The sequence below is a fragment of the Syngnathus floridae genome, chromosome 7, assembly GCF_059516105.1.
Source record: "Syngnathus floridae isolate MCC-2025c chromosome 7, RoL_Sflo_1.0, whole genome shotgun sequence".
NCBI lineage: Eukaryota > Metazoa > Chordata > Actinopteri > Syngnathiformes > Syngnathidae > Syngnathus > Syngnathus floridae.
In genome coordinates this window covers 13218664-13242603 of record NC_142419.1, presented here as the reverse complement: position 1 = coordinate 13242603, position 23940 = coordinate 13218664, and the positions used below count along the sequence as shown (strand labels likewise).

At 48.2% G+C, this 23940-nt stretch overlaps 1 protein-coding gene across 3 annotated transcripts in view; it reads right to left on the bottom strand.

The window, feature by feature from the left end:
* kmt2a (lysine (K)-specific methyltransferase 2A) overlaps positions 1 to 23940 on the bottom strand; it is a 33638-nt gene that overhangs the window by 5859 nt on the left and 3839 nt on the right. The window contains exons 2-26 of one of the 3 annotated variants that reach the window (XM_088380835.1): positions 18407 to 18479; positions 14605 to 17885; positions 14051 to 14228; positions 13733 to 13961; positions 12945 to 13633; positions 12586 to 12659; positions 11966 to 12202; positions 11645 to 11791; positions 10855 to 10953; positions 10460 to 10580; positions 10175 to 10288; positions 9828 to 10012; positions 9561 to 9737; positions 9075 to 9185; positions 8841 to 8914; positions 6835 to 7049; positions 6608 to 6702; positions 6402 to 6539; positions 6146 to 6304; positions 5943 to 6054; positions 5794 to 5872; positions 5556 to 5722; positions 5356 to 5481; positions 2722 to 5209; positions 81 to 2645 (exon numbers count right to left, since the gene is read on the bottom strand). In XM_088380835.1, the coding sequence (XP_088236961.1) occupies positions 81 to 2645; positions 2722 to 5209; positions 5356 to 5481; positions 5556 to 5722; positions 5794 to 5872; positions 5943 to 6054; positions 6146 to 6304; positions 6402 to 6539; positions 6608 to 6702; positions 6835 to 7049; positions 8841 to 8914; positions 9075 to 9185; positions 9561 to 9737; positions 9828 to 10012; positions 10175 to 10288; positions 10460 to 10580; positions 10855 to 10953; positions 11645 to 11791; positions 11966 to 12202; positions 12586 to 12659; positions 12945 to 13633; positions 13733 to 13961; positions 14051 to 14228; positions 14605 to 17885; positions 18407 to 18479 (11933 nt within the window). The remainder of the gene's footprint in view (positions 1 to 80; positions 2646 to 2721; positions 5210 to 5355; positions 5482 to 5555; positions 5723 to 5793; positions 5873 to 5942; positions 6055 to 6145; positions 6305 to 6401; positions 6540 to 6607; positions 6703 to 6834; positions 7050 to 8840; positions 8915 to 9074; positions 9186 to 9560; positions 9738 to 9827; positions 10013 to 10174; positions 10289 to 10459; positions 10581 to 10854; positions 10954 to 11644; positions 11792 to 11965; positions 12203 to 12585; positions 12660 to 12944; positions 13634 to 13732; positions 13962 to 14050; positions 14229 to 14604; positions 17886 to 18406; positions 18480 to 23940) is intronic. The other 2 variants (XM_088380838.1, XM_088380837.1) reach the window with 2 other exon arrangements.

Genomic DNA, 23940 nt, shown 5'->3' with positions numbered 1-23940 from the left:
CTTTTCAAGACAAGTGGAAAATTGGCATTTTGAAATTCAATTGGAGATTTAGCAAAGTGCCAAATGAGAAATTAACTCACCTCGACTTTGAGGGATTTTGTCCCGCGGGAATATTGTGATGCTCCTCAGCTTGTGAGACCTTCACCTTTTTACCATTGCTCATGTCTGTGCTCTTCCTGCTCCTTTTAGCTTTGGGTTTGCCCTTTTCCGCCCTTGAAATTGTAATTGTTGCCGATGCCACACCGGTTGAGTTCTGCAGACTTTGATCGAAGGTCCGTTGTATGGGAGTGGTTCTGCAGCTCTGGGAGTGCAAGGAAGTCTGGTTCTGGGTGAAGACTCCGACGACGCGGCCTTTCACGGGGCTCAAAGTGGTGGCTGGCGCAATTGTGACGGTGGTGCTCGCGCTGGAAACGGCAGTGTGAGGTCTGGAAAAAGTCGGACGTAGGTGCATAGTGCCGCCTTCCGTATCTCCATGCTGAGTGACGGCCACGCTGAAGGACTGCTGCGAAGGCAGGACGCAGATGCTGTTGGCTAAGGAGGTCACGGGAGAGCCCAGTTGGGATACCAGAGGAGTCGGACCCGTGGACTGAAGGACCACCTGCTGATCGGACAGGCTCAACCCGTGCGGGCTAGCCTTAAAGAGGAGGTTGCTAATGGACCCGGTGATTTCAGTCGAGCTAAGGACGGGCGTCGAGAGGGACACGGACCCGGATGTCAGGAGGCCGGCGGCGCCGCTCGAGGGCACGGGAACAACGTTTAAAACGGACTGACTGGTGTTGAGTCCCGAAGGTAAGATGTGAGTGGAGGAATCCAGCACACCAGCCTGGGCAGTTCCGGAAATTCTCGGCTGAATGAGTGTAGTGGGATCCAAGTACATGACGTTACCGGATTTGGGTCTTTTGATAATATTAGGAACCTTCCGCTGAGAGCCGGTTAGGGTACTTAACTCGACTACGCCACCAGGCTGGCCGGGGATACTCGCTGTGAGCTGAGGGGACGACAGGTTGATGAGGGTCATGTTGGGAGGTCCAACATCGGGGGCCAGAGTGGGCTGACTGCGCGAGCGTGCCAATTTCTTTGTTTTTTTGGGCAGAAGACGAGATATGGGCCTCTTCTTACCGTGGGCAGAGGAGAGAACGGTCGGGACGGCGGTGAGAGAAGACGCGCTGGACACAATGGTGACACCGGGGCCCAGCTCGTGCCGCCGACCCGCTTCGGAGACCAGAATCTGAGGCTGCTCGCGAGAAGACAATCCGATGAGAAGTCCTGAAGTGGTGCTTGGAATTCCTGCTTGGAAGCCAGCCTGGGCCGTTCCTCTGAAGGTGTGAATCTGAGGGGAGTGAGACATCGTACCTAAGACTTTGCCACCGGCAGGAAATATAGGCTGGGATGCAGATAGTCCGGTATTCAAGCCCGTGGCGAGCGTCATGGAGCTGAGTACGGCTTGAGAGCTGGTGTCCATCACTCCCGTGGCTGTTATTTTTTGGGTGACTCCATTGGGGACAGTCTGGAGGACATAAAGAGGCTGAAACTGCTGGTTGACCACAATGAGTTTATCAGGGCTGGGTTTGATGACAGCTGGGGCGGAAACTTGAACTTGGGATGGTCCTGGACCGGTCACGGGGCTGCCTGCAGCCGCGGCTGGGAGGAACTTCTGACTCTGAAGAGGAAGTGATGGGGAGCTCGGCAAAGCAGGAGTGCCGGGATTCCTCGAAACGTCCTGGTTCACAGTAGTTTCGATCACTTGACCGATAGCGGGGCTCGGGATAAATTGTTCAGGGGTTATGTGACCTTCTGCGACTTGGGTATCCCTGTTTCCCAAAGTGGCGGAATCGCGTTGATTCTCCGAGGGTGACACTCCGGGTCTCGCTCTTTTCTTGTCCCCGCTCTTCCCTCCGCCCATTGAGTCCGGGTCGGGCGTCAAGCCCAACATGTTGCCACCGGTATGGTTCTGACTGGGATTCACAGTCGGACTGCGTGTGGTGAGCACAGAAAGATCGGAGGGCAGCTCAAGTGGAAGATAAGGCTCCTCGACGGAGATGGAGCTGTTCACGCTACTTTCGCCCACCCCTCCGCTCTCAGCGCTGGGCAGAGGCTCGGAGAAGTCATCAAACAGAATATCTTTGCGCCGGTTGACGTCCACCCCGTAGCCTTCATCTAGCAGCAGCTCGGAGGAGGAAGACTCGGTTTGCTGCCCCAGGGCCTGCATTGACATCGGCGTGTTGAGAACAAACTCCATGATGTCTGACGGCAAAATGTTACCGCAGTCATCACTGTTGTTATTGTCGGAGTCTGATTTAAGAAGGTCTGTGTTGAGGGATAGTTGAGCTTCCAGAGGATCCTGGCCCTGACCTTGCGGCTGCGACTTGCCACCTAAAGCCAGGCAGTTCTCTTTGTGCCCCTTTCGAGTGTTTCCGCTCAACGTCGCAGTTCCTCCGCCACTGCTGTGTGCGTCTTTGGCAGAGTCGTGCGAGTCTAACTTCTCCTGATGCCTGTCTCTAGCTCTTCTTCTCGGGGTGCTCTTGTGCGGCGTGGAAGCTGAGGTGACTGTGGTCGTCGTGGTGCTGGTGGTGCAGATGCTCGTGTCGCTTTCTGAGCCGTCGTCGATGCCGTCCAGCTGACCGATGTGCTGCTTGCTCAAAGTCCTGTCAAACACGCCATACAAATGTCAAAGAGAGAAAGAGAGAGAAAGAGAGAGAGAAGATATTAGTAGGAACTTACAATGCGTTGCGCATGTCCTCTTCCGTTTTTTCTTGTGCCCTCTGCTGCTGTTCTTCATCTTCTAGGAAGCGTTGGAGCTGGGAGCCGCGACCCAGACGCTGATCCAGTCCTTCTATTGAAGGCAGCCCCTCACCTGGGTTGATTATCGTCCGAGTGAAGTTGTAGTAATAGGGGTCCTTGAATCGCTGGTTCATTCCGCTGTCATCTTCATCTCCGCTGTCTCCTGACGAAGAGGACGTGCTCATGTCATCCGCCCCGTCCACTTGTCCCTCGGCGGACTTCTTGCGGCCGGTCCGCCTTTTAACCACGGGTCCGGATCCATCGGCGCTGCCGTAGAACGGAAGGTCCTCTTCCCCGTATGAGCGGACCCCGTAGAAAGGTGTAAGTCCAAAAAACATGTTGGAGCGAGCGCGGGCACTGCGACGAGGGTAGCGCCGCTTGGCCGAGCCTGACCCGTCGCTGTCGTCCTCGTGAGGCGTGTCGTCGATACCCCTGTCGTGATAATCGTCATGGCCTTCCGCCTCGTCTTCCGTTCCTCGAGTGAGGAGTCCGTGGTGGTCTCGTAGCTCAGCGCACGGGTGGTCTTTCTGCGAGTCCTCCTCCTCTGTTTGGGTCTGGGTATCGGATTCGGAGCTGTCAGTGCTGCTGGCGGAAGGTGAGGAGAAGAGAGGGGGGCCGTCACGCTGACGGGTCGCCTGGCCAGCAGGAGAAATTGAGGAGGTCGTCGTCGCGGGACAAGCGGATGAAATGCCATCGACGTTATTGGTGCCGTTGGGGTCCATCTTAATGTCGGGCTTCAGAGGGGTCACGAGGGGTTTCTTTACAGCTTTCTTTTTCTCTCTCTCTCTCGAAGACAACACTAACTGCTTCATCGTCGGTTTGACGTGGGACTGAAAGGACGTCTTGGTGGCTTGGCTATTGTCCACGCTGCAGCTGAAATGTTCTCGACTCTTTGAAGAAGACCTGTCGCTTCCTGGTTTCTCCGACGTCTCCCCCTGAAGCTTGCCGTGGGATTTGGCGCCGCTTCCGAGCAGCTGAGCTTTACTATTGCTGTTGGGATTTGCGCCGTGTGCGCTGGAGCTGCCCGTGGCTTTGGTGTTGTTGTTCAAGAGCGGCGATTTGCTGTTGTTTTTGCTATTTTGGAGATGTTTCACTCTGTCTCGGTCTTTCGACGACTCTCGGTTGCTTGCCGCCTTGACTTTGGAGTGTTTTTCTTTGGCGGCCGAGGCCGCCGTGTGCGTGGAGCTTCGTTTGACAAGGTCGTCATCCGCCGGTGTCCTCGATGACCAAACAGCTTTCATGGCCGCTCCGGCAGCTGGACTTGACGAATGATCATTTGATTTACGCGCAAGAGTTGGGGAGTTCGATTTTCCCACAACCGTGTCATTAAAAAGCGAAGACGGCGTTAAGCTTCCCGTGCTGTCTTTCTCCGAGCCGGGTTTGTCCTTGGACTGGATGACGTGAGAAACGGACTTGTGATGAGCCAAAGAAATATTTTGCTCTTTGCTTCCATGTTTCCCGTATTTGTGAGTCTGCTTGCTGCTAGCGCCTCTCTGCTGATGGCTGGAGAGGACAGCGGTGCCCACAGGAGGAGAAGACTTGCCCGAGCCACCAGGTGCCAGCCTGGGGTTCTTACTTTCACCTCCGCCGTGTTTAGACTGGTTACCAGGGTCACTTTCTTTCCCTGAGTCTTTGTTTCTCTCTGTGCTTCTATAACTGGAATCCCTCGAGGGAGGTCGACCCTTTTCCGAGTCTCTGCTGGATGGTCTGTCTTTTGCCGCTTCCCTGCTAAATTGTCTCTGCTTTTCAGAGTCTCTCAACGCCGAATCCCTGCTGACAGCTCTTGCTTTTTCAATATCCTTTGAGCCGGAATCTCTAAAGGCTGATTTGCTCTTCTCGACATCTCTGTTGTTTGACTCTCTGTTGGCCTGTTTTCCTTTGTCGGATTCTCTGTTTACTTGTCGCCTCTTCTCTGAATCTCTCGAAGCGTCTTTTCCGAGAATTCTCGCCGTGTCGAATTCTTTCATAGCCGGCTTCCTTTTTTCTTGCTCTTTGGCTATTGATTCAGCAGTGTCAGAGTCTTTTTGCCTGAGGTCGCTTGATGATCTGTTCCTTTCAGCATCCTTGGAGGATTGACCTCGACTCGACCCCTTAAGCTTGTCTGTGTTTCGTGCTCCCTGATGCGTGGAAGGTTGCGGTCTATTCTGCCCTGTCATGAAAAGTCTTGCCCTTTCCTTGTCCCTCTGGCTTGAGTCCTTGCTGGCGCGTTTAGCCTTTTCGGGGTCTTGGGCAGGTGAGGAGATAAGTGGAGGGGGTGAGGTAAGAGGCCGTGGCAAAATGTGAGTCAGTGATTTTACTACTCGGTCTTTATGCAGTTGGTGGGGAGGAGCAGCGTGAGAAGGAGAGCTGTGGCGTCGGGAGTCAACGTTCCGTATGACCGGGTCTGGTGAGGATTCACTGATTTGAGTCTGGGGTTGAGAGGAACCTCCTACAAAAAAACATTATTTTTTTTAAAAGACAACAATGGTCCAATAACATACTAGACATAATATTAAGAGTACTATAATGTCTGAATATCTCTATTATGACGTACTGCTGTACCTAATGGAGTGTCCAGTGAATACAATTTTCTACCTGGAGAAGGCTGGGTGACAGGTGGGTAGCTGGGTTGCCGGTTTCTGCTGTAGACTCGAAGCTTGGGGGTCTTGGCAGGAGACAGGGTCTCTGCACGCCTCGGAGACTCAAATGGATCAGGAAAGTCTTCAGAAAAAAGGGGGGAGATCAACATGATGGCTCTAAAACTGGTCAATTAAAACTGAGGGTGTTTCGAGTACCTTGTACAGGAGGAGCAGGAGGACTATGTGCTATGGTGATGTTCTCCTCAGGGGCCACCATGTTTTTAAACTCAGACTCTCCCACAGGAGGGTGACAAACCAGGATCCTACAAGTGTACACGCAGCGCTTTCGTGCATCTAAAGTACTCCAGTACACCCTGGAACATCTGGAAAAAGGCAGATGACGTCATAATTCAAGTCACTCCATATCACCTTTTTTTTTAAAAGCCACACTTACTGGTATCCAATGGGAAAAAGTTTCCGTTCGCAGTCTGAGAGTTCAGTCAATATGCCCAAACAGTCAATGGTCATGGAGCCTAGAGAAATCGGAAAAAGTTGCAATCAGTCATGAAGAAATAATGTACGGACAGGATTGCTTTACACTACCTATCATCATGTGAACATTTTCAGGCTCCAGTCCTGCCAACCATTTCCTCTTTACGCTGATTCCCTCCAGATCAACCAGAACCCTGCGCGTCACCTCAAAGCCAGACACCACCTGCAGGAGAGGAACAATTTCAAAATGCGTCACAAGTCCTCATTGAAAGCCGTTTATTACGTCCTCCGCAATTATCTCAATCGTTTCTTACTTCTCCCTTAATTAGATCCTTGTGCTTGGAACAATAGACTTTGTTGTCCTCCAGAAAGACGCAATGGCCATGACGGGCACACATGAAGTGAAAGTTGCTGGTGCAGGAGGTGAAGCAGCAACCCACTGTGGCGCCTGGTTTTTGACACATCTCACAGCGCTGTGAAGAACAACATGAGGGGGGGGGGGGGAATATTTATTTCATGCCAGAGCTGGATCAGATCAGTTCTTTATCATCTACCATGTGTTTTACTTACCAGCTGTTTCCCCCTGAGAACAGCCATGTGTACATTTTTAAGGGAGCCGTCATCGTCCTCAAAGACCTCCGCTGACCACAGTGCGCAGTTGACGTGCGTCCACTCGTTTTGTCCGATGTACAGCAACCTGCCACCCTCCTGGACATGTCACATGCGACGCGGTTTTAGCATTATGGATATTCCCAACGTGGATGAAGTGGACTCACGTTTGTGTTCTCGTCTCCGTATTTTAGACACAGTGCACATTTTCTGTTGTCGCTAACACCTGGTGGAGGGGGAAACTCTGGGCAGTCTTCACAATCTGGAAAATTGCATCAAAGTCATGACAAAGTATTGGATTTTCTTTTCCCCCAAATCCCAGAAACACCTCTATTGTCAGTTTATATTTGACTCATGAAATCCATGTTTAGTTTAAGTGAGAAGTTCTTGTTACCTGGTATAAGTGGAGGTAGTGGAGGTAGAGCTGGAGGACGGGGTGGAGGGGTTGCTCGAGAATCTGGTTCAGCAGGGAATTTGGGACAGGGGGCTGGAATGATGTTTTTGATGAGGTGGGGGTGCTCAGAGCGGGACAGCTCCAGTCTCTCCTGCCACTGGGCGTAGTTGTGGTCCAGGGATGGGGGCAAGACAGCATTGGGAAGGAGACCACTGCTGAGAGCAACAGCAGCACACACACAACATTTGGTTCTCGAGAAAACAAAATGCTTTAATATACCACTACAAACACAACAATACACTTATTACTCAATAGCTTTCAAATTAAGACAGTATATTATCAGCTCTTGGATTTCCTCACGGAGCAATAGAAAGTTTCCCCGAGTAAAACGTGAGCAGTGACACCAGTTTGGATTCCATCTAAAAGTCAAGGCGGTAAAGACGGCTACTGGATCCACGTGATGGATCATTTTGCTTCCCCCCCGTATACAACTTGACAAAGTCAACCACAAGAAGACCACAAATATGAGTCTGAAAGTGCCACGTGATGCCGTTACAGTTCATCTCCCAATAAAGTCTGCAAAGCAGGCAAAGCATATAATAAATAATAAATGGTCTGGGAAAGCTGATAGCTCCGAGGAGAGTTCTGAGCGCTGGTGATTAAGCGAGAATGTGTCAATGAGTGTGTGTGTGCGTATGCGTGTGTGTGTCAAGCACAACTCCAGTGCTCGCTGGCATTGCACGGTTACACGTGGCATGAATATTCATTGCAGAAATCCATCGTCTCTACAAGGAGCATCATTAATTCAATACAACCGTTTCATTAGGAATTCTCAGAGAGGGAGAGTTGTCTTCGGGTGCTCCTCTATTCCATCGATACAGTCGAGTTTAAACTGCCTATAATTTGGTCCATTTAAAATAAAAATAAATAAATAAATAAAAATAAATAAATAAAAATTGGACTGGTTGGGTAGTAGGCGGGGTTATTTTATTGATCCTCTCTTGTAGGTCTTTTCACTGTAGTCAATAAAGGACTTCAACATAAATTCAGAGGGCAATCATGCCATTCATTAGCGTGACTAAATCTCACTTGGCAGGAGGGCAGGATATGCGTTTAACAGCTCGCCTGTCGATCAAACCACTCCCATTAAAATCAACTACAACTGCCGCAATATATAGAACATTCATTTATTCCACACAAATGGAAGGCTTTGGGATATATATATAAAAAAAAAAATGAGACTGAGAAAAATCATTTCAAAACTTTTTTTCACCTTTGACCTGCAGAGCACACTATAAATGTGTTTTGATCATTTCCAGAGGGAAGTGAAAATAACCGAGACACTGTGGTTGCACAAGTGCGCACACCCTTTGATGACAGAGATGTTGCCCTTTCAAGACTCAGAACCAAACACACCAATTCAAAATTCTTGTTAAATAGGAGTCAGCACACATGTGCCACCAAGTAACCCCAAATAAATTCCAGCTGCTGTAGTAAGCTTTTCATGACTCCTTTTTTTTTTTTTTTTTTAAATTCAACCTTGGCAGCGGTAGTCCACCGAGATCCACCCGTTTGTCCTACGCCACTCATTTAGTCGATTCAGTTTGACTTGAAGGCTGAAGTGGCTGAAACTCTCATTTTTCCTCTCAGCCTTTCTATCCACTCCATATCTCAAAAGGAGGTTGGCGCACTCAAACCAACACGTTCTATAAATATTAGCTCGGCGCTTTCTAGCAGCCTTTCGCCGCCACACACGACGGTATAGCATCTCTTTCTCTTGGGTAATTACAGACCTCCGCTTCAGAGAAGAGTTTAAAGGCTGTGCTCACGTTACATGACTATTAAAACCTTGATTCCCACAGTGAAACTGGAAAACACAAGACGCGGCCGTTCCAAGGAAACTGTTTGAAAGCCATCAGATATTAATTAACATCGTTTGACAGTCTAAACAAGCAAAGAAAAATGCTTATGATACAGAAGCACCGCAACTTGTAGCTGATACTCACTTGGCGCAGACATTTGGCCTTTCCCAGAAGCGGGAATCTTTCGCTTTGAACCAGGGAAAGTTTCGGTCCATTTGCTGTAACAGAACAAACAACTGGGATAATTCCTTGACCTAGTATTTGGCTTTTTCCACGGAATATAAATGAAGGAATATCACTGCTTGTCGTGATCACGCATACGTTTTACAAAATTGTAGTAAGGTCTTGTTGGAAGAATTGTGACGCAGCAGTGCTTACCCGGATGAAGTAAGACTTGACCATGCTGTTGGCCTTCCGGCTCTCAGGCTGACCAATGTCACTGTTGAATGCAGTCTGAATGATTCGCGCAATGTCGTCACTGAATGCCAGCTGAAAGAATGAATGCACACAGACTTAGTAGTGACTTGACTTGGGAGTTTAATTCATTTTGTGACCACACTATAAAAATAAAAAAAATAAAAAAGGCTAATGTAAACCTTGGCCACCAGGAGGCAGTAGAATACATGCATATGCAATTACAGTCACAACTGCTGAGTAACTTGCAGGAAAATAGTAGTTTTTCACAGATGATAAAGAATATATGATTATGAATATTGTTCTATTGTCTATTTTAAAATCACGACCTTTACATTATATTTCCTAGCAACTGTCTGCTACTTTCAAAAGATGAAAAATTACTGAATCGTAATAATAGCAGCTTGAAATTATTACCAAAAAAACGAGACAAAAAAAAAAGGTACGTACCACAGACTTGTAACGGCCCTTATCCATTTTCTTCTCCACAGACTCCAGGTCTGCAGGGGAATCACCGGAAGTTGCAGTCGAGGCTTCAGTCAGGACTGGAGGGTCTGGGCCCTCAGGGGAGCGACGAGATGGAAGGCTCTCTTCAGTCTCGGGGTTCAGCTCTGGAGGTTTCACCGCCTACACCAAAGAGGAAGAGTTGTTGTGAGTGTGGATAAATATAAAGAGGCACACAAAATCAAAATTGTCTCTGTGGTTATCTTTTCTAACCTGTCTGTAGCGGAGTAGGTGAGTTGAGGTGCGTGAGTTGAGCAGTGCAGTGAGGATGTGGCGAATGCGGCCCTGGAGCTCCCCTTCCAGCGCCGTCCGCCACGCAGCCGGCTGGCGGTCTGTACATTTGGTACACGTGTAGGCAATGCTCTCCGGTAGCTTTGACAGCAGCTCGTACATTTCATCTGAGGCGGAGCGGGGGGAAAATGACGGGTCAGTATCTTGCGTATTATTGGCCTCATCATCTTTTCACGGCTCATCAATATGATAACTGAGCGCTGACAGGTGACAAGCGTGTGAATCTGCAAGAAACGGTTTCATTTGGCCTTTCTGAGGCCGGTACACACCTGTCAGGCTCTCACACTTGGCATGAACCCAACAATTGCAGCGTCCGCACTGCATCGTTTTGCTCTCGTGGTCCTCATCATTGTAGCACTTATTGCAAAGTGGGCAAGGGTTCCCTATGATGAGGATTAAAAAAGTCAGATTATTTGTAATCAAATGTCAGATTTTTTTTCCACATCAAACAAATCCTTTGAGCGTTTGACCTTTAACCTTTGGTTTAATAAAGGTTTATCAAATCCTATCTGTTATGACCGCACTACTTTGGCTATCGTGTGCTGGCCGCTTACCTTTAGCAAAGAGTTTGGCACAGTCATGACACATGGAAAAGTCATGTGACCACTGGGCATCCCAGGACTTGCCGGGCTTGGTGGTTCCACAACGCTTACAGCAGACACACTTGGTGCAAATCTGGGAAAAAAAACAAACAGGCGTGAACAAGTTAAGTTGAGGACCACTATATTGCTCAACCTAGCATGCAGTTGTGCCAAAAAACATTCAAGGTGTTAAAAGTGACACTGTGGCTAACACGTCACGTTTTCATAGTTGCTGTCTGGGAGAAGGAAGAAAGTCGATGAGGATTTGACACTGGCGTGCCAAAGTTGGAAATATCATCACGTGTGAACAAAAGGTTGGGAGAAGGTGAGACAAAGTGTGTAGGAAGTGTGGAACGGCATCATCATACCCAGACTTTCTTCTTTTTGGTGGGTCTTGCAGGGTGGTTGGGGCTCAGGCACTCCGGGTGATAGCTGTTATGGCACTTAGCACACTCCAGCAGCTGCTGCTATAAGGCCGGTGGAAAAAACAGATCATGCAAATATCAACTATGGTGTAATAGCCGAGATTCACAATGCAAACACTATTGGAAACTGCTCCGAGAGATGTCTAGCTAAGGAAGGCACATGTTCAGAAGTGTATCAGGCAAGATTTTTTTATGAGCATGTAGCTCCTATTTTCAGGAGTTGATTTATCTGAGGCGGTTAGACACGCCATTGGCCTCGCTGGGAGCTTTCGAGCCACGCTCTGCTCTCTGCTCGTGTCGAGGAGCCAGAAATGGAAGCCAATGAAAGTAATAAATAACTTAACGCCCTTTAGGCGGATATTTGTTCCAAACAACTCCGAGTGTAAAAAAAAAATCTATTTACCAAGCAGAGCTCCAATGAGTAGATCAATCGTATCCGTGTTGCTTATCAACTTGGACTAACAAGCCAAAACAATGCAACAAGTGTTTTTGACTTCCTTTTGTAAATCACACATGCATAGATGTACATTATTACTACGAAACTGTAATGAATACCATGTGTGGCTAACGCCATGTGCAGCATGCACAGGATTTGAATTAAATAAAAATCCATAAAACTGATAAATGGCAGTCTGCGTGCAACGCCAGGAAGTGTTTTATGAGAAGAGCTTCTCCTTTGTCTGGCGAGATAAAAAGAAAAAAAAAATCATCCGTACTGTACTGAATGTCTTACTTTAGTTTCCTGGTGCTGGCGCCCGCAGGCCTGACAGAAGCGACATCGGCGACAACACCAGTTTTCAAACTGCTCCTGGAGAGGCCGTTCAGATTCCCCCAGGCAAAAGAGATGGAACGGTTCGCAGCAAACCTGGCAGAAAACAAACTAGAGACACAGACAAGAAACAACACATTTAGTTTTTAATGCACCGACAATATTATTGTCGACTCCCACCACCGACTTGACAGGAAAATCAAAACGTTTTTACGACAGGAAGCCTGTAGGAAATTTCAACAGCGCTTCATATCTATCAAGCATTTCAAATATCAATTTCTTCACCTCGACATTTCCACTGCTTGCACATAAGAAGCAAAGAACCCTGGGCGTGACAGGCACAGAGGTGAGCTGGCTGAGGCCACCCGCCTCCCACACCTTCTCTACATCGTGGTCCCTCTTGAAATCAACTCTGATTCGATGCACTCCGTCGCAGGGCGCCGTGGACTTTGCTTGGCCCCTAGTCGAGGGAGTGCCCAGCCAGTTTAAAGTACAGCTGCCGGGGGATTTCGTGGTCAGCGTCTTCTTGGGTGCATCATAAAAAAAAGGAGAAGAAAGGTAAAGAGCACAGTGGATGATTTGCATTAGGGTAGGAATGAGAACACCAATTTAATAACAAATCTTCATTAAACAGCCTCCATAATTAAAAACATTGATCCAAAAATGTCTTGCATGCCAAGAAGTGCGTATATTTACATTTTGCACCCAAATGAGGTCATCCCCAAATTAGCATTAGTAAGAATTTAGCAGAATATAGTGACTTCAGCCGGTTTTTAAGTCTGTGGAAATTTTGACCCGCGCCGTGGCTAATCCCACTTAACGGCTACTAAGCTTCTAATTATATATGACAAACATTTAGGTTGATCAACCGCTAAAAACGGGTGGGAAAGGTCCAAGTTTCCTACCTTGTCTTTTGGTTTCTGTTTAGGAGATGGAAGAACAGAGCGAGAAGATGGCTTCTTCAGCTGCTTTGGGTCAACTAAGGAAAAGTAAAAACATGGGAGAAAATTAGTCAGACATTTCAAATTTAATTTGACAAATTGAAGTAACACAAGGTAACAAATTTAGATTACACGCTCATCCTCAAACACATTCATTATCAACATAATAAACATTTTTTGCTAACTTTGGTTAGCTAACTTTCTTTACAGAGCCTCCATATTGCTATTGTTTTTTTTTTTTTTAACGGAGCCATTTTGGTAGAAAACAGGCTGCAGTTACAAAAACCACCCCAAAAAAAAAAATGGTGTCACCAGTCTCTTACTTGTATCTGACCCTGCTGTTGCTGAGCTCTGCTGTTGCGGCGATTGTTGCTGAGTCTTCTTCTTAGGCTCGCTGAATGGAATCTTGGGTGAGGCGTCTTTCCTTACCGGTGCCTGACCGCTCGGCGGCCCCTGCGGCTGTTGGGACGGCTGAGGATGAGACGGCATGGCCGGGGAAGGGGCGGGGGAATTCTGAGCCGAGGACGAGGAGGAGGAAGATGAGGAGGACGAAGAGGATGAGGAGCTGGACGAGGAAGGTGACGAGGATGAGGAGGAGGATGACGAGGCCGGCTGCTGCGCTTTGTGGCCCTTCTTGCTCGGGATGCTGCTGGAGACGGACTTGGATTCCGGAGATTGGGCCTGGCCTACGAATGTGCTGGTGGTTTGCGGGGATTCATCCGGGGAAGGAGAAGATGACGGAGCTGGGGAGGATAGTTGTGGTGGTGACTCTTGTTTTGACTTCTCCTCGCCCGGGTTGGGAGGAGGAATTTCGCTCTTTTTGTGGGGCGGTTCCTCCTTTGACGGCGCAGCAGCAGGCTTGGTGCCAGACTCGGAGTTCTGCCCTTTAACTGGATTGAGACCCTCCTTCTTCTCAGCTAAACGGTTCCTCCTCTTGTCCTTTTTACCTTTGCCCTGCTTCTGAAGAAACAGCTTTGAGGGCATCCACTGCAAGTTCTGACACTTCCTCATCCTGTAGACGAGGGGGAGAAAGGGACTCTTTTAATTTCTGACACGAAGGATTATTTGATGAATTGTCATATAGTGAAATTCTTGATGAACTAAGACTTACTTGCAACACTGCTTTTTGATGTTCCGTCCCCCAAACTTGGGCTTGTCAAGGCAGTTGGTACAGATCCCACAATCTTCAGGAACTTGGCAACCTGAACACTGGCCGCAGCGTCGCGAGCGCCGACCTTTTTTGGGAGGAGCTTCTTGGACAGCCCTTTGCCGTGTCTCCCGTGGCTTTATGGGTGGGGACTGAGGCTCGGCCTCCTCCGAGCCTGCTACTGATGACTTATCTGAAGATGAGAAAAAATACATCTTTTAATGGCAACTAATTGACACGGCACTCATCCAAGAAGTAGTCACATCCTCAATCTTTCCCCACCATCATTCCCCATGGAAGACAGGATCTTCTCCCTCTCCTCCCAGGGCAAGGCACTAAGTGTGGGCATGTCATCAGGGAACACTGCACGATTTCGACCGAGCGCCACAGCTGCACGACGGCACACATGCTTGATGCGTGGACTGTGTACCGAGGTCTCGGAAGAGTCGCTCTCTTGACCCTGTTCCCGACGACAAAACAAAAAGAATAGTTACACTCAGACAATCTCAAGGTCAACTTTCTAAGACGGCCCGACGCGTGTATGAGTGTGATGACGGCCCACGCCCAACTAATCAACAGATTAGCTGGAGAAGAACAGAGGCGAGGTCTGTTCAAAGGATTGCTTTCAAAAATCAAACGCTGGGCTGCTTCGTGCATAATGTATGAAGCTAACAGAATTCCCCTCAAGCAACACCCTCTGTGGGACTTTCCTATCATCAGGTTTCACTTTAAGTACAAATACAGATTTGTATTTATACATTTCAAAATAAACTGCATGGGGAAACTGAGATGTTTTTGTGTGTGTGTGTGTGGTTTTTTTTTTTTTTTAAACTGACCTGGACCTTGGTTTGGTCCGCAGGCTTCAGCTTGCTCTTCTTTATCTCAAAGAGCTGAGCTTTGGCCTTTCTTAGAAGCCCGACAACCCGTTTGTCGGCCGCAGGTTGTTTCTCCGCTTGTTCCAACACGGATCCAAGCGAGGAGACCGGGAGATGTTGCTTGCCCGGCTGCCCTGGAAGGCTCAGCGCCTGCTGGCTGGGAGGACTTTGTCTCTCTTCCTCCTTTTCCCCATCTTCCACATCGGCGCCCTTCTCACCAGATCGCCCCTTCTTAGGCAAACGTTCCTTAGCGATGGAATTGGGAGCAGGGGCGTGGAAACCGCCACGCACCTCAGAGGATGGAGTGTCTGTTACCGCATCAGCTGACATTGATTTTCGTCTCCCCGGAGCCTTTTTTGGAGCAAGAGATAAAAGAGTGTCTTCGGAGTCCCGCCCATCTATAAAGAGGCTGGAGGGCACAATAGGGGAGCCATCTGGAGTGGTAACCTTACTCCTTTTCTCCAAGTCCTTCCTCCCTTCCTTCTTACTTTCCTTCTCCCTGTGTTTCTCACCATCCCTGTCCTTTGGAGCAGGCTCCTGGGGAGCTGGCATGCTTTTCTCTTTCGCTCCTTTCCCAGCTCCTCGTCCCGAGTCCTGCTCAGTGGAAGGAAAGAGGGGGAAAAGCGGCGAGGATGCCGATGAAGTGGTTGATAAAGGCGCCGGCGGGTTTCCAACTTGCCCTCTCCTGCTGTCAGTTATCCCGTGTGAGGTCAGACCCATGGAAACGGAGAAATTGCCAAAAGGAGCAGGAGTTAAGGCACTAGTAGCTAGTGGAGTGGCAGAGCCCCCCGGCAAGGGGCTGGGGTTACCGCCGGAGTCAGACAACTCAGAGGATCCTCTCCCCGTAGACATCTGGCGATCCCCCATTTGACTGCTGCGCCTGGTCATGGAGTGAGAAGGAGACCGCGTTTGGCCACGTATTATCCCCGACATGAGTCGCCGCCTGCGCCGTGAGCTTGACGACTTGTGGTGGGGGGAAGGCGAACCCGGGCTTCTGCCGGAGGACGAGTGCAGCGTCACCGACTCGAAGATCCTATAGTGGGCTTCGCTGGCCGTAAAACGCGGGGCACGCAGTAGCGGGCTACGCTTTGGGTGAGGTGCGTCAAAGCGGGAGGAGGAGGGATGCTGGTGGTGGCTGTGAGGGTGGTGAGGGGCGAACAGGCGGGTCCCCGTTCCTGATCCGCCGCCTTGCGCGGGGAAGGAAACCGGAGCGGCCCCTCCTCCTCCGCTGACACCTTGAGGCAGCAGGCCGACGTCCTGAGCGGTGAGAGGGGGAGGACGGAAGTTGTCAAAAATTGGTTTCCGAATGAGGCCCTCCTTGGCGTACTTGGCTGAGGAGAAGTACCGGTACTCGGGGTGGGACAGGGACGTCCAGCGGAAGGTGGGCTCTCTCAGAATGGAGCGGCTCCTTTTGTCCGACATGTTGGATAGCACTGATGAGCCAGACATGAACGGTGGGATGGGATGTGGCAACCAGGGCGACTGTGAGTGATGCTCACTGATAGCAGCTGTGCTAGAAGAAGATGACTGGGGAGGCTGCGGTGGTGTGAGGAGAGGAGGAGGTGGAGGAGAAGAAGAGGCCGTGGATGAAACTTGTTGTGAGTTTAGAAGCGCAGAGGATGACATCAGCACACCAGTAGGTGGACTGATGATGGGCTTTTTGCCGCTGGCTGCTAGCGTCTCCCTTGTAGTCTGGCCTTGAGTCCCTCGACCCGCCCCCTGCCCTCTCCGGCCACGGCGGCTCCTCTTGGATAAAACGCGCTCCGGCTCCGAGGGAGGTGAGGGAGGCTGCGAGCTGTGTAGCAAGTTGGGCTCCCTTTCTACCTGCGAAGACGGGGAGTGCTCCTCGGCCTCCGACAATGCTTGCGTGGCCTCGGAAGCCTGCGAGTCGCACGAGGAGTCGTCCAAAGTGGGGCTGCTGGATCTGGAAGACTCTGCGGAGGAAAGCTGCGACGAATGTTGTGACACGGCGCTCGATCCGCAAGAAGCGGCGCTACTGCTGAATCGCCCGTTGGCCGCGTTGTCGGTATTGCTATTTAGCAGACTGTCGGTTGCTGATGGGACGGCAGGGGCGGGAGCTGGAGGTGGAGGAGGAGGGAGGCAGTCGATGGGTGCGGTCGTACCCGTGCTGGCGGCGGTGGCTGTAGTGGAGGCCACCGCCGGCGAGGGTGAGGAAGAGATGGTGGAGGTGGGTTGGGTGGATGTGGACACTGATGAACTGGGGGCATCCAACCGTGCAATCTTCATGTGGGGTGGAGGTGACAAGAAGTTACCTTCGTCTTCAATAAAGCGCTTTGGGGTTTTGATGATTCGGAGGGAGACGGTGCTGACCACAGGCATGATGAACTGCCTGATGTTCTTCAGCTGCGTCTTCCTAATCCCCGCCTCCAAGGCGCCCGTCCCACCGGCTACAGCTTCCTTCTCCATTCGTTTCTGCGCTCCTTTCTTAGCGCGCTGCAGAAGCTGTTTAGCAATTGTGGCATCCGTGCGCTTGGACGGCGGGACAATCCTGACGGGTTTCCTGTGTCGAGGGCTTTTTCTGAGTCCTACCGCCTGGTCCGGCATGGAAGGAGATGGCGAGGATGGACGATTGGAAGAGTCCTGGTCTTCCCCAGCGTTCACATGAGTGGGCATGGGCTGCTGTGGTTCTGCGCCTCGCTCCCCTCCCTTTAAGGCGTTATGTTTTCCTTCTCCACATTCCATGGAGGTGGAGAGCTGACCCGCGGCGGATTTGAGACGCTCCGCTGAGGGTGGGCGTCCACGTCTACGGCGAGGCACGCCGGGCAACGTCTTCAGCCGGGACTTGAAAGACGTCAGTGAAGATGCTCTCTTCAAGTTAGGAACTTTGGATTCACCCCGCCCACCTTGGGGTAGATTGGCATGGTGCGGCTGAGCAGAGCCCACCGGTGCTCTCTTTGCACCTTTTCGGTCTCTGTCCTCCTCGTTGTCCAGGCTGGACTCAGATCCGGCTTCTCTATTGTCCTCCGCTGCCGCATGGCTGGCAGTACTCCAAGCTTTTCTGGAACCCGATGACGGCGGACGGCCTCTTCGCTTTTCCCCGGTGCCAGGTGGCCTTCCGGGCAGTCTTTTCACCTTCTCGGCTGGTCTTTCAGGACCTTCAGGTTTGGCCTGTGTGGGGGAGAGAAAGGAAGGAGGGGAAAGGCGATCCGCAGCAGCTTTTTGGCCAGTGAGGGTGCGCGGTGGACGTCCTCTTGGCTTCTTCTCTTGTATGAGTGGGTCTTCTGAGAAACCCAAAACACAATGTAAAGAAAACGTTAGTCTTTATTATCCATCCACTGCTTTGTATTTTATGCGCTTAAAGAAGAACAAAAGAATTCTTCATCAAATTATGAGGCCAACCACCACAAAATAAATAATAAATTATGCATGTAGACGAGAGAAAGAATGAGAATATTCATAGGCTTCCAAGAGTTAATAACATTCTATCTAAATCAAACAAACTGCAACAAGGTCTAATATATCAGACAAGACAAAATGTTAACTTGTTCCAAATCTATTACACAACCTAAAACCGGCAAGACGCTGAAATTACGGCCCCCTTGTAAACAATGGAGGCTTTTACCATTTTTTTACGATGTCACATTTTTTTTGTCATGGGAATAACCCTCCAAGATAATCTAACCGTCTGGCCAAAAGCTATATTGATACATCAAATGGTGTACACAGCATGTTCCGCACAAAAAAAAAAAAGACCTTCTTGGCAGAGGTAACAAAAAATAATAATAATAAGTGGTTTCAGAACCTGAAGTGGTTGTTGATGGACTTGGTATTCTTTTTTGCTCAGTGCATGTTCCAAATCCTCCAAACACTTCTTCCTGAAAAGAGATAAACAGAAGAAAGGCAGTTCAATATTTTATGACTATTATGTGCAAATAGTTGGCTTGCATCTGTGTACATATTTGTCAGCTCTGCAACACTTGAGTCACTCTCGATTAAAGCAGCAATCGGTTAACCGTTCCACGATCGTCATAACGGTTGAATTAGCGCCGTGATCACATCACTTCAGGAAATTGCGGTCAAAGTCACATTTTAAAGAGCAAACAATATTTCCATTGATTGATTAACACTATGTGAGTGTGCAAAGCACAAAGGATCAAATGAATTGGCAACATTGAGATTGCACTCAGTGACTAAGATGCTTGCAGGCTCCCCCAAGGGAAGGCAAGTCTCATGTTTAGGAGCTGGCTCATAAGTCAGAAGTCATTCGGGCACAATCGAACATCTCAATTATGACTCAAGTGTCAAAGACTGAATAGGAGCCGATTAAACGATTGTGAAAAGCTCACTTCCTTAATATGCAAGTGACAGGATGTTGGTAACTTCTTGAAAAGAAAAACACCAAAAAGTAGGGCAACCTTGTTTTAATGACTGACCACAGATTTGATAATATTGCATTTGTATTCTTTTTATTTAATATGGTCGTTGTGGTTGGAAATGCATCATAGTGTGGTGATTATTGATCATCTATAATTGTGGTTACCTTCAACCACATGAGAGGGTGAAATTATTCTAAACACATTTATTTCATTACGCAAGAATTGGAGAGAGTATAAGAATCAATTTTAATGAGTGGAATGGATTCTTAAAACAATTTTATAGTCTTGCCTGTCCGTTAAAATCAGTGTACACATTTTGAAATGAATGGAAAAAAAGAAAAAGGAACACATCGGCGCTCCTCTTTTCAAGTTTACAGTACAGTAGCACTGAAAGACGACCTTTGACACCGACTGTGCGCCTTTACTTCTTCAGCTGAGAGTCCGCGTGCGCTTAAGAGTTGAGGGGAGGATGTCTTTTTATCATGTTTATTTATAGCGGTTACTGTGCAGGGATGCACTTGAGGTCGCGTTGGCCCACTTTGCAAAAGCAGCTGCGATGTGTGCGATCTTGCACATGTAAATGACTGCCGGCTAAAAGTAAAAAAGCATCCTGGGCGAGTGAGTAAGAAATCACATTTATGAAACGCAACCATTTTGGATATTTAAGGGGAAGATGTGTCCCTGAGCATCTTTTCGACGTACTAAATGCTCCGTTGCTAAGCATTCCCTCCTCTTCCTCTCTCCTCTCCGTCATTCTAGTCTCGGCTGTGAGCATGCGGCCCCTCTCTGTGGGCGTTGTTGCGGCCGTTGAGGAAAAGGGGGGCGGGGTGCCAACGGACGACTCTGACTCGCTGCGAGTAGACCTTGATGACATCACACCGCGCTATGCCGGGAATCAGCTGCACAAGGGCGAACGAACGGCACGACACCTCGTGGAAAGGCACGCCAGGCTCTCCCCGTCAATCTGTCAGGCAGCGTTTTCACTACTAAGGTGGATGTAAACAAGTAAACGGCATGCGTGGGAGGGGGAGGGAGGAAAGGCGAAGGGAAGATGAAACACGGAAACATCATCTCGGCTATTAACGACAACAGGGAGGCGAAGGCGTCTCCCGGGAGAACGAGAGAGGTCAGCGGCCGCGACATGCTCGCGCACGCCTGCCAATCCCAAGTCTAAACAGGCCTCCCACGCACAACAAGGCCCCCACGCCGTCGCTTTACGCCCACGGGCCGTGTGATGAGCTCAACAGCAGGGGCATGCTCAGGGAGGTAACTGCAAGATGTAAACAAACACTGGAGTGTGAGGTACGCTCCATATGTTGCTTGATTTGTAGCAGCCAGGATGTTAGTGTGAACACCAAAATGTTCCTCTGCTCGTTCCTACAAAACAGGAAGTCCTCAATTAGGGCTGAAGGATTCTGAAAAGTAATCTAATCAGGGGATTTAATATCTAATTATTTTTTCAAGGTTCTCTTGCCCATGTAGTTTAACAAACAAGCAATAAATGAATCTTTATGGCATGAAATCATATCTGATTCGTTAGGCTAATGCAAAAATAAAGGCAAAGAAATGAAATTACAAACTAATTTGAAAAAGTTTATCTACTTCACCAAACCCTTTTAATGCAAACCTTAAAATTGATGCAGCTCTTGCATCACAGCTGTACCTAATGGAGCGACGGGTTTAGTGCAGTACTTGAGCTGATCTAAAAGGACTAAAAGCAAGATCAGCATGATCTGAGTTGCTGCACAAAGAAGCGAGAGGGACTATCCCCAAAAGCCACAAGCTGAATGTGAATTAGTTTTGCCGAGCTCATCTTTGCATCATTTTGACTAAGTTGTAAAGTAAAAACTTCCGTCGTGCAGATAAGACTTGCAATCCCCGACTGTGAGCAATCAAGAGAAAATAATCATTACACTATTAGTCTATCCAGATTGGTTAGAATGTAACTGTGCAGGCTGGTCCACTATAAAATAATTTAAATTCAACCACAAAAGCCCCAGTCACATATTTTTAGTCACTAAGACATTAAACAATTTTGAACTGTGGGTGCAACAGGGGCTTTCCACAGTCAGATTTTTTTTTAATCATCAAAGTTTCCAGCGACCAAGATTATTTCACTAACGTTCTCAATTTTTCCTTTTCAAGGGGCTTTTAAGTTTCCTCAGCATTGTTTCACATAAAAACAGGTAGGGGGGGTGGAGGGGGCTTGGATCTACCTGAACATCCGATGGCTGATGTTCTACAACCAACTACAACCGCTGCTCTGATTGGCTGTGGCCCAGAAGCCCTCAATTTACCTCAATTGCTTCACGACGCGATTCAGCAAAAGATCAATTTACCACAAGAACTCTTAACAAATTTATGAATTCATATGCCCGGCCCGAGTCCATTTCATTTTAAGCGGTTCAAATGAATTATGCAATAAATGTTGAACCATAGAAGTGAGTGTGGAATTCACTTGCGTGCATTTAATGGTACAATCAATTTCAGCGCATAAAAAAAGCGACGCACAGTCGATAACAGTATTTTACCATTCCGTAATACATTGGCAATTTTATTCGTTGATCGTTTGCATCGATTTACTTTTAAGAGTGAGACGTGTGACAAATGTCTGCAATTGCACAGAAACCATACACCACAATTACGTGCTAAGTACTTCACATGAAGTTAACCAAAAGTCTTTATTTCCTTAAAAGGCAAGAGCTTATCGACTTCAGTTCTTCACGAACTTTGGCTTTGGGTGTAGTTCGAGCAATCGAATGTCCCACTTGGCAGAAAGTTGGCTGGGCAAATAAAGCTGCATCATCGCTGACATTTAAGATATAAGTAACACTCTTGATCTTAGCAACTCGATCGGGTAATGAGTAAGACCGGGACCGTGTGAGTAAGAAAAGGAAAACAGAAGTGAGTCAACCCAGACTGTACACTGAGCATCTTACAAGATCAGCATCGCCCTTTAACAAGGAACCAAATGCTGTTAAAGCAGACCAATGTGCCATTAGGGACTCGCGTTGAAGGTTAAAGGCATTGTATAAATTTCAAGAGTAAGACCATAAAAATGTCATTTCATTATTTTATCCCTTCCGGAATACATTAGATTTGTACTCATGCATACATAGATGTTTAATTTTAGGGGAATCAAGATTATTCTGGATCCAATTAGTAACATTCTGATAAAAAGGTTTTGCTAAATATAAAAAAAAATTGTCAAAAGGAACTCGACTGTGTAGGTCAACTTCACATAGCAAACAATTTACTTCTTTTGACAGTAAACTGAAACGGAAGTATCCTCCACATTCAATACACACGTGGCACTCCACAATTTTTTTTTTTTTTAAATACTTGTTTGGCCTTGCCGCAGGTCTGCATTCAACCGAGTGCCGTTCCAGTTATCAACGGAAAGGTGGAATTTCAAGTGGATAGTTTAAAAACCCTTTGAGACATTCCAGGAATATTTCATTTGACATTTACAGCACACACGAGTACCTCATCCTTTACTGGAATAAAAATTGGTGATGAGATCATACTCCTATACACCCCTCGGATGACACATCCAGTCAAAAGTGTGTTTACACACACGCATACTACACACGCACAAACTAAACGTTAGCCGCCCCAAAGCAAAAGGTGGGCTTTTGTTATGTTTGAGTGTCCCAACATGGAGCTGCGCAACTGTTTGACATTTGTTTGACAGCACTCGGTCCAAAACAAACACTTGGGAGTAAACCGACTCCTTTTCCGACACCCAACACCTGAAAAGCAGACAGACAGCGGACAAAGAAAGAAGACTGTCCGGCACGTGTGCCTTATGTCTCACACGGCTACTCATGCATGCACAAGGGGGGACATCATATCTCGGGGACCCTTATGATACTCCAAGAAAAAGACAATTCCAGCCGCTCTCTCCATCACATCTCCTAAAGTGGAGGTGAAAGCGCCTTGACCGCCTGCTGTAAGCTGAATAAAGCCATGGATGGGAGGGTCTGTGACGAATTCTCCTCCCAGTGTTGTCCTGTAGGGACAAAAAGGGGCGGGGGACATTGGGGTGGGGGGGTAGTCCCACATCCTTTGATATTCCAGCCTGCGCTCTTTCAGCCGCCCATACTTTGTGAGCACGAGAATAAAAGCAGACACAAAGCTTCCTGCTCCAGTCCACACGCTGTCTCTGGGATGGGTGCGTGGGTGAAAGCGGGGGAAGGGTTCCTTCTATTTAAACAGGCCAAACACCTGCTGGACTCGAGCCCCATGCACCAAAATACACTATGCCTCTCAAACCAGTGGGCCGCAGAGACATATGGGGCAGGGGTGCAGCAACATAATGGCATTGCACGGAAAACAATCCTCTCCGTGACGCTGCTCGCTCAACCTCCACTTTGCTTGTATTTGGTATTAATTATCCGTATACAACCCGTAAGCCGTCATAAAACTTTATTAACCATACAGCCATTCAAATATAAAAATAGGTTAACCAGTGTTAATAATACAATTGTTCATTTCAATGGCAAATTAACAATGCAAAGATGATTTGCTCTGCAGCTGCAAAGTCTTCAGCACACATCCAAAGTGTACAAAATAAGATTGTTGTGGATAGGTAAAGCGTTCAGCCTTGCTCGCATTAGCCTTGCTAGCATCTGCCTTGCTAGCATCAGCCTTGCTAGCGTCCGCTATTCCAATCGAGTTTCAAATAACTCCTACCAACCATAATTTTTTTTCAAGCTCGCCTCCGATATTCCATCTTTCACGCTATGAAACAGAAAATGACACTGGCCAGTTTTTTTTCAGAGAAACTCCCACAAATCACAACAGCGACAATTAGCAAAATAGTTGTATCTTTACTGACAAAATATGTCCAATTAACTTTTGATTAGTATGAATTTGAGGTAACTATTTATTTTAAACAATGAGGCAGGACAGTAGAATTAAGGGGTCACAGTAGTGGAAGAGAGTGGGGACTATGTTG